Source organism: Chinchilla lanigera, unplaced genomic scaffold (genome assembly GCF_000276665.1).
Source record: "Chinchilla lanigera isolate Chin_1 unplaced genomic scaffold, ChiLan1.0 scaffold00043, whole genome shotgun sequence".
In the NCBI taxonomy this organism is placed as follows: domain Eukaryota; kingdom Metazoa; phylum Chordata; class Mammalia; order Rodentia; family Chinchillidae; genus Chinchilla; species Chinchilla lanigera.
Window position 1 is genome coordinate 627,222 of NW_004955444.1, and position 9,592 is coordinate 636,813.

General features: G+C 42.2%; 1 protein-coding gene across 4 annotated transcripts in view; it reads left to right on the forward strand.

Annotated features, from left to right (window-relative positions):
- The window catches only part of Pag1 (phosphoprotein membrane anchor with glycosphingolipid microdomains 1), a 149,413-nt gene extending 140,194 nt beyond the window's left edge, over positions 1–9,219 (forward strand). For 3 of the 4 annotated variants that reach the window (XM_005392057.2, XM_013518187.1, XM_005392058.2), the window contains one exon: positions 1,557–9,219. In XM_005392057.2, the coding sequence (XP_005392114.1) occupies positions 1,557–1,925 (369 nt within the window). In that variant the 3' untranslated portion in view covers positions 1,926–9,219. The remainder of the gene's footprint in view (positions 1–1,556) is intronic. The other variant, XR_001235521.1, reaches the window with a different exon arrangement.
- Positions 9,220–9,592: the final 373 nt, after the last annotated feature.

Genomic DNA, 9,592 nt, shown 5'->3' on the forward strand with positions numbered 1-9,592 from the left:
AGGGAAGAGTTTTCATGCAAATGACCGGTGAGCACGCAGCAGGCCTGCCTTCAGCAGCTTCCTGGGCCAGCTGGGACGCTCGCCCACAGTATGTGAGCTACGGGAAGGCAGGAAAGCGTCCCTCGGCACTTGGGAAGCCAAGCATCTGTCAGGAAACATGTTTATTTATTTCCTGGGTATTAGAATGAATGAATCACTGTGGGAAAAATAAACACAGGTAAAGAAAGATGTGTTTTACTTGTTTCCAACCATGATTTATAACAATAAAATAATACTACTCCACAAAAACCTCTTAATCAGTATATTTAACCTGTCACTGGGAAATTAAATCTCTCTTGATATTAGAGGGTTATAGAGCATATCAGCAACACCACAAAGGTATACGTAGAAAACAGCCTGCTCTCACACTGGGCGTGGTGGCATGCACCTGTCATCACACCACTCGGGAGGCTGAGGCAGGAGAATTGCCGTGAGTTTGAGGCCAGCCTGAGCTTCATAGTGAGTTCAAGGCCAGCCTGAACTATACCGTGAGACCCTGTCTCAAGAAAGAAAAAAAGAAAACAGGCTGCTTTTACCATGGGAAAGTATCCCATGAGTTGTCCCCAGAAGGCAGTTCTGACTTGGCTGCTTGCAGATGAGAAAGAATTTTCCAGAGAAGAAAACTAAGCCTGAGCTGGCTCACGCCTGTAATCCCAGCAGTCAGGAGGCTGAGGCAGGAGGATCGTTGCGAGTGTGAGGCCAGCCTGAGCTTCATAGTGAGCTCAAGGCCAGCCTGAACTGCATAGTGAGACCCTGTCTCAAAAAGACAAAAAAAAAAAGCAACAACAACAAAAAAACTAAGCCTAGTCTGTAAATTACTTTTTAACAAATAACATACAACCAGGTCAGAAGAGGATGGATATGGTACTCACAGGGTTGTGCACATGCAGCGCCCCTGCCCCAGAAGCCAACAGCCACGTCAGCCGTTCTTACAGGAAGTGTAGGGTAGTCTAAGTCAGTGGGGCTCACGATTAGTGGGCATCAGATTGTGGGGTCCCACACAGCAGAGTCTCTGAGCCAGAGGTTTGGGGGTGAGGCCTGAGCATTTGCCCTCCTGGTAAATTCCAGCGTCCTGCTGCCGGGGCTGGGACGCTCCCATTAGGAAAAGCACTGGTCTAGATGTTTGCTGTCCTTTTTGGTAAAGCAGTGGAGGCTTTTCAGGTGAAACTTCATTCTGATAGGGAAATCACAGCTTGGTGTGTGGCCAGGCTCTGGGGCTGCCCGAGCTCCCCTCTCCTGCTGTCCTCAGTGCCTTTGGTAGACCACAGCATTCAGTTTTCACAGAATTAAGCAAATATCATTGATCTACTTACAAAGCTGAAGATAATGTCTGTCATTCATCTCTAGGAATGTCGTCCAGAATTAGTACAGATAGTGAACACACACACACACACACACACACACACACACACTGATGCCCGTGAGGGCTGAGTGTGCATCTTGGCACCAAATGGGAAGGAAGAAGTCTCAGCTTGCAGCTGGAAGCATGTTTATTCAACTCGCCCTTTGTTTTCTAGATCTCAGCCATGTACTCCTCAGTGAATAAACCTGGACAGTCGGTGCATAAATCAGGACAGTTGCTTCAAGCACCAGAGACCGCCTGCTCCTCCGTCCCAGGGGCTCCTCAGAGGTCACCCTCTTCCTGTAATGACCTCTATGCTACGGTGAAAGACTTCGAGAAAATGCCCAACAGTGTCAGCGAACTTCCACTCGCAGGGAGACCCAGTGAGGAGCTGGAGCCGGACTACGAAGCAATACAGACTCTAAACAGAGAGGAAGGAAAGGCCCCTCAGGAGGCCAGTGGCCACCATGGCCTTGTCCCCAAGGAGAATGACTATGAGAGCATTGGAGACCTGCAGCAATGCAGGGATGTTACCAGGCTCTAGCAAGGCAGGAGACTTCTCCAGAGAGCCTGTGATGAGCATCTGGGGACATTTCTTCTGTGGAAGATAGGTGACATCAACCTACCTTTCATACGCTGCTTTAGTAAACTGAAGACCATTTCATATGCCGTGACGTTTCCCGGGTTCTGAGACAGTGAGGTGCAGACCTGGTTGCCCCTGCGTGTGCTTCTGGCTGCCTGGGGACAGGCACACCCCCACACATGCACAGACTCCGTCTTGCACCCTCACCCTCCTCATAAGATCTCAGCTTCCAAGGATGCGTCCCAGAGATGAGGAAACCGAGCTGTAAGGAAGAACTCCAGTCCACTCGCCTGAAATACTGCCATTCGGAAGAGTCAGGTTTTTCTTCCTCTCTTCCCTTTTCTCTTCTGCTACTAACTTTAAAGTATATGGCATTTTCCCCTTGAAATCTTCTGGTTTCTATGGCTCATTCCAAGGAAATCTTCCCACAGGGCTTGGCACTGGCCTTCGGCATAGACGTGTTTGGAAGACGAGAGCCGGTGGTCCTCGCTCCTTCTTACGTTGGCACTGCAAGTCAGCAGCCTTCCCCAGAGCACTGCGGTCAGTTTTAAATGTTTTGTTTTATTTTCCTAGTCAGAACTGTTTTCCTGCAGTGCTCAGAAGCTCATCAGAGCCTTTTTCAGTGTTTTCAACAAATACCATGGTACTTCTCTACTTGTTTAAGTCCAGGACCCATTCCTTCAAAGCAGAAAGCCTTAATCTTTACGTTGGGGCACACGCACACACACGTGTGGACGGCAGCCGTGGCTTCCTTTCCCAAGGGCTGTGGACATGAAGTGTACTTCCGGTGAGGTCTGCCAACACCCCAACGGTGTGGACTTTCTAAGTTATCTCCTACCTTAAGGTAATCTAGCGACGATTAAAATGTAAACATTTATTTTATTATATAAATTTATAAGATGTTTTATGTTTAATGCCTAATTTCTAGAAAGTGCCAGAAAATGTATATTAACTATTTTGATTTTATGTACAATGATTTATACTCTCATTTTGAAAAGACATCCTAAAGCACATAAGCTAATGACAAGCAGCTGTTATTCTTTTTTTCAAAGAAGTGTTTAAAATGTTGAAGATTTGTTAAAGACCCAACCTTGCAATGGTAGTGGGAGTTTCTAGTCCGAATCAACTAAACTACTGGAGAAATAAATCCACTGGGCATAAATAATGATTTTTCCATGGTCGGGGTGAGCAATATTGAAATATCTGAAATGATAAAAATGGAAAAATATGGCTAATGAATTATGAACCTCCTAAAAGTACCATACTGTTATTAAAGTTTAATGACATTTTTCAAGAAAACAGTGATGAATTCTGCAGTTCAGTGCTTGCTAATGCAAATTGGCTATTAGAATTCTTTTCTTCATTTTACAAAAATCACTGGCTGAAATAGCTCAGATTAAGAACTCAGCCTGATTTGAATTTAATCATCGTTTTAGATCATGTAAGGCCGCCGTTGGAAAACTGTTCACTTTTCATTTTGAAAGGAGCCTAGTTAAAGTACCGTCATGAGGTGTAAGCCACAAAGAGAAAGCGTGTCCTGCACTGAGAAAGAAGTGAAGCCGTCGTCTTATGCTCTGCGACATGTGTGACTTTAAAGATTTAATAATCTTGCTATTTTCCCTCCGTCTGACAAAGAATGAGATTGGGAGAATGAAGCATCTTGAAAATTGTAGACACCACCTTGCACGTTTCTGACGTTGTATTCGTGGACTGGCTTTGTAGCTGCTCTGTAAGGCACTTCCGAGATGGTTAAGGGGACGCTGTTGGCGTGCCCTGGCTGGTTTTACTCTCTTTCAGTCCGCCTGGTCTCTCCCAGGAAGACATCAAGTGCACAAGCACAGTGATTGTTGATTAGAAAGTATTGGCAGAATACCCTTGAATCCCTCGAGCAGACTTTATCAGGAACATGCAAGCACTTTCTCTCTGAATTCAGTTCTTTCATAAGGACTGCTTTGCCTGCTGATTTTCCCCACTTTGTATTAATGAGTTTGACCCAACAATCTCTCAGGTCACGGGTTCCCTTGGTACACAGTGACAGCTGTGTCACACTACACACCTCCATTGCGCAGGCTCACCACCTTACAGCTCACAAGTTTTATTGCATTTCCTAGTGTCTTTCTTACCACCAGGGAAGTAGGTATGATCTCTGAAGTGTAAAACCCTTTCTTTATTAAGAGATAAGTTCATTATAAATAATCACGTAATCTTCAAATTTCAAGTTTTCAAATACAGGTTATGCAATCTAGTCATAAAATATGCACTGAAAATAGCTCTTTGTTCGAGAGCCAGTGATAAGAATAAGTTACGACAGAAAATATTTTAAAAGGAACCGGAAGGCCCTCCGGCACCAATTCTGAAAGAATAAATGACAGAACAGTCCATAAGACCTGGGAGGCGGGCAACAAGGGTCAGGAAGAGAGCTGTGCTCTCCAGAGCGTGGCTACTTTATGGAAGCATATTTACTGAGGTATCATCATTGTTTTCCCTTTATTGTACAGTTTTTCATAAATTTCATCTCTTTCACTTTGTTCAAAATCTGTGCTTAAATCTGTGAGTTGAACAGAAGCCTGTAGATTCTTTTTAAAAGTTTTATGTTGAGCTAAATGCTACAGCATTTAAATATATGAAACGTAGTTACCAAGAGCAGAATTCACTGTATATTTAAAATTCACCTTTGATATTCATAGTATGCATCCAATCATAATGATCTAGGTTATGTGAATTTATATAAAAAGATAAAAATAAATTTTAGGGATGTTTTTGTTCTATAAATCAGAATTGTACATCTATCTTGGTTAGATATAGTAGTATCTTTTCATTCAGATATACTGAAAGTATAGAAGCATTTTATGATGATTTTAATATTTCCCAACTATAGTCAGCAGGGAAGTGTAACTGTTTTGTATGAAATGTTTGAGAAATCTTAGAAAAAAGTCATTTTGGAAATATATTGGCTACATACTTCTTTTCTTGTCCTGATCTAAATTATATCATGAAGTCTGTTAAAACTTCATAAAATACTGTACCAATATTCTGTGTGGGGGAAAAAAAGGTTAGTCACTGATTATGTGCCCTCAAAGTCCCAGAGTTAATTGTAACTGGTGTTAAACTAACAGTAAGTGGCCAACACAGAGAATATCAATTGAACCTCAGAATATCAATTGAACCTCAGTATATCACTCCCCTTCCCTTGATTTTCATTTTTATAATTAGAGCATTCACTTACCTTAACCATTAATGAACTGTATATGAATACGTGCATATATGTATGCATGTATAGTTGGTGCTGACACAGTTCCGGTGCAGTTAATTAATTAGGGTACACTCTGTTAGGTATTTGGAATGTTTATCCTATTAGTATGATGAAATTTTGTCACAAAAGCAGATTTAGAAGAAACAGTTCTCCATAGTTTTTATTTGGTAATTGTGAGAAAACCTTCTTGAGTTACCTTCATTTAATTTTTCTCATGGCACATTCAGATTTTAAATTGTGTCCCAAATTCTCTTGGCTCAAAACCAGCAAATTTTGAGATAGTTTTGTTACACATGCGGCTCACTATGTATTCAGCCTGACAGGAGGAACTGTAGATAGGTGTGCTTCTCAGACAAGTGTTCAAGAGACATTTGGCCCAGAGAAATAAGATAGAAAGCCTGAGCCGGGACAAATCTGGGGCGAGGCGACCTCGCCTGCCAGGTAGTAGAATTGGGACCCTGTGGTGGCGATCTCTTTAAAACCCCCAGGCTGTACAGCAGAGTCAGCAGTCAAAGTTGCAATATGAGGTGATAAAGACTGCCCTGAGATGACACCCTGGCTGAGATTACAGGGCCTCACCTCAAGACTGAATTAGGACTCTACACCTGAGTAGATAACACTTTTTTCAGTGCTTCATGTGACTGCATGCTGCCATTCTTCTCAGTGTTAATTTCTGGTCCTTGCCAGCTTAGCGTTTTGGCTGCTGGAAGCGTAGTAGGTACTGATGGTTATTGCCTGGGAATCTGCACAGGTGTATTGTCCTGTGTAAATGGGAAAAGGTAAAGTATAATATTTGGTGTTAATAAGTGACTGGTGTGAAAATAGGAACATGTGTCTGTGATATCAAATACGGCTTTATTCTCAATGAAATCTAAATTCCTTGTCTTACAGTAGCGTTTTCTCGCTCTATATCTTTTCTTAAACACACTATTCCTAATAGTGGCGTTTAACAAGTTAAACACATTTAGATTGAAAATGTTTGACTTAAACACAAAACACCTCAGTCCAGAAACCACAATAAATAAGAATCTTTATCTGGAATCACCAAATTAACTTTTAACATAACGCTCCAGAAGAGAGCAAACATTTGTGTGTGGGGTTTTTTTTAAGTCTGCTAATCATTTTTAAGTGTGTTTACATGTAGATTCTAATATTTGTAAAGTACCTCATTGTTTTTCAGATTCTTTTTATTTAAGTGAAAAATAGTTCCAATTCTTCTTAATGTCAGATGCAATGAGAAATATGATTCTGTTAAAAAGACATTTTTTAAGAAGTGTTCCATTTGATACACATTTATCATAGCCCAGAAAGATTTTTCTTTGCTTACCACTTACATGTTATGGATGTTTTTCAAAAATGCATTGTGTTCTTACTGTCTTTTATCACCTTGTATGACAGGTTATAAAGCTTGGTGATTGTCATTCCTCAGACTTCTGTGTTAAGCTGGCAACAGTAAAATGCTTTAATGTCATTACTTTTTTAAAAATCGTGTTGTATTAATGTGCCACATGTTTTCTGGGTAACTTTGAAAGACAGAGCCAAACAAACAAAAGTCTGTGAGAAATAGGAATTGCTAATTTTTTATGTGTGTATTTTTTCCCCATAAAAATGTCATGTTATCCCTTAGCGGTCGCAAACAGTCTGAAAGTATTTTCCCTTACTCAAAAGTAGTTTTAAAAAAAAAAGTGACACTTACCAGCAGTTTTATTCATCGTCTCAAAAGATCTTCATAAGGGTCAAGTCGTCTAGTTCTCAAGAGTGGAAGGTTGTTTTCAATAGCAAGAATTTTTAACCCTTAGTTTTGTAAGTCCAGAACTGTCTTGCGCTACACTCAGTACCACCGTTTTCCTCTCCCTGCCGCTAGTCTTTCTAAGGAGGAAGTCTGAAGAAGGGGGCCAGAGCCCCTGTTTCTTCCCGCCCTCTCGCGGCTGCTCCCTCGGCTCTGTCCCGTCCCTTCGTACAGAACCCCGCCCAGCCCCTCCGTGTCACGTCTCTCCCAGTTCTGGTCACAGTTCCCCCACACCACAGACCCTGCCTGACAGCACAGAGCCGTTCTCCCTCGTGGCTGAGTGACCAGACAGCTCTGCCCAAGTCCAACTGCCCTGCTTTCCAGGGTACCAAGATGAGGCCGCGGGTCCACCCAGGGAGGCAAGAAATGCTGGTGTTATCATGAGTTTTGCCAAACTGTGTACATTCCTGTCACCCTTCCATGAGCCTGGGTGACACAAGGGACCATGGAACAAACTTTTTAAAAATGTTGTGAAGGAGTCAAACTCACAAATGCAGAAATAGCAGCACCACGCTCTCGTTGTCCCCCGAGACCGTCCTGTGTCGTCTCAGTTCCCGGAGAAGGAACAGCCTCACTGACCACCATGTTGAAGGAAGTCCTCGTATGAGCTGCAGACCAGCGTTACAAGTGGAGGAGGAGGAAGCTGATATTTTTAAGGGAAGAAAATCCTTCTGATGACAGTGCATCATTTTCAAAGTCAACTTGACATGGAATGTCTTAGCCAGGCAGCTGCTGGACTCCCTCCCCCGGGACATGGTGCTTATAAGTTGGGTTAGTCATAACCACTTCACTCCGTTCTCTTAGGTCTCAAGAAAATACAGTGTTCCAGCATCTAAACAAGGAGTTACCAGAGGCTGAGGGTGAGTGGCCGTGCCTAGGCAAACGGTCTGGTTTTGGAGTGAGAAGCCGGGGACCCCTCACCGGCCCAGGTGACGGAGCGAGGCAGCAATGGGGTTCTCATCTTCTGCACATTGAAGAAGCTGAATGCTTAGAATTTTGATTGTTTACACTTCACTGTAAATCATAACTTCACTAGGATTTTTTTCAAAATTAGCAGAATAATACCTGCTTATCTTCTTCCTATGTGTTTTAAAAGCCTGCCTATTAGTGTCCCGCCCTCTGTTTGTACGTCTCTCCACAAAATTGATTATCCCACCCCATCACTCAGAGTTTCTTAGGAGTAAACAGTAAATGTGTATGAATTTAAAAACTTATCTCAAAAATCTCATTTTTTGTTTAGGTACTATCTTCTTTTTAAACTCAGGAATAAACCTGGTTTGTGGGTGGCATCATGTGGCTGTTAAAACTGTAATATGTAGATTACTAGGGAGTCCTTCTAAATATATTTCTTCTAGAGACTTTTAGCTTTGTGTCAACTAGGAAGAGAAACCCTTTGAAGTAAGAAAAGCAAAACAAAAAACTTCCATGAGCGCTTTCTGGGAGAGTGCAGCATCAGCCCACTCTCCGTCCCAGAGTGTTTGTCTGTTGTATTTCAACAATTTTTATGGGTGAAAAATAATGCACATTTTTAGTTCTTGGAAAAATGAATTAAATTCTCACATGGGACAATTCAGTCAGAAGAAAACCATTGGTTTTGGAGACAAAAGCGCAGGGCTGTGGTCCCTGCTCTGGCGCTGACTTTACTGTGTGACCTCAAGCAAATGATCTGACTTCTCTGTGCCTCAGTTTCTCCATGTACAAATGTGGGGATGACACCAACACTGCCTACCTCATCGGGCTGTTTGGGGGACAATGAGATAATGTAGATAAGCACGAATGCTTTCACCTCTTTAGAAGAAAGGTGCTATAAAAATTGAAGTATCATTTTAATGATCCAGTTATCAATTATGCTTAGGGTTTAGATGACAGCAATACTGTTAGTTATGTTAAGAATACCTTTCAATTTAATGCACATTTCTGTTCTCTTCTGTGGCCACATCTCACCTAGTAATGGTACCCAAGGACCTGAAATGAGCATTTGTTTCTGTGTTTCTGCTGGGAGTATTTCAATTAGGAATACTCAGAAAAGCCTGGAGTTCAACTTGTAATATCTTATAGTTTACATGTAATGAACCTACTCAAGCTGTATATAAAAAGTGTAATTACAGGTAAAGTATAATTACAAGTAAATAGCAGGTACGTTGTAATTAAAGGCACTTATCAAATTGTCTTTGTTCTTTTTTAATTGTAATAAAGGTCAGTTTTATATAAAACCTTGTTAAAATTCATTTGGTATTTGGAAAGGTCAAGAATGGCTAACTTCTGTATTCCTAGGATACAGCCAGGCTTTGGGATTCTAGCAGTATGGCCACCAGAAGACTACATGTGGTGATCAGACCAGAAAGAGTACTGGTTAGGATCAAAAACTCTGCAGAAGAGGACCTTGATCGGAGTGCTGGCCCCATGGTGCTAGCACTGTTGGACTCCTGTGGCCCACTCAGACTCAGGAGCTGAGAGCTAATGCCTTAGAACAGACTGATACGGGTCGTCCTGGGGACTAAACGAGGTGCTGAGCGCAGGACACAGCAAGTGCTGAATCTCTGCACATGCTGACAGACATCTGCACAAGGCTGGGAGCCAGGGGTG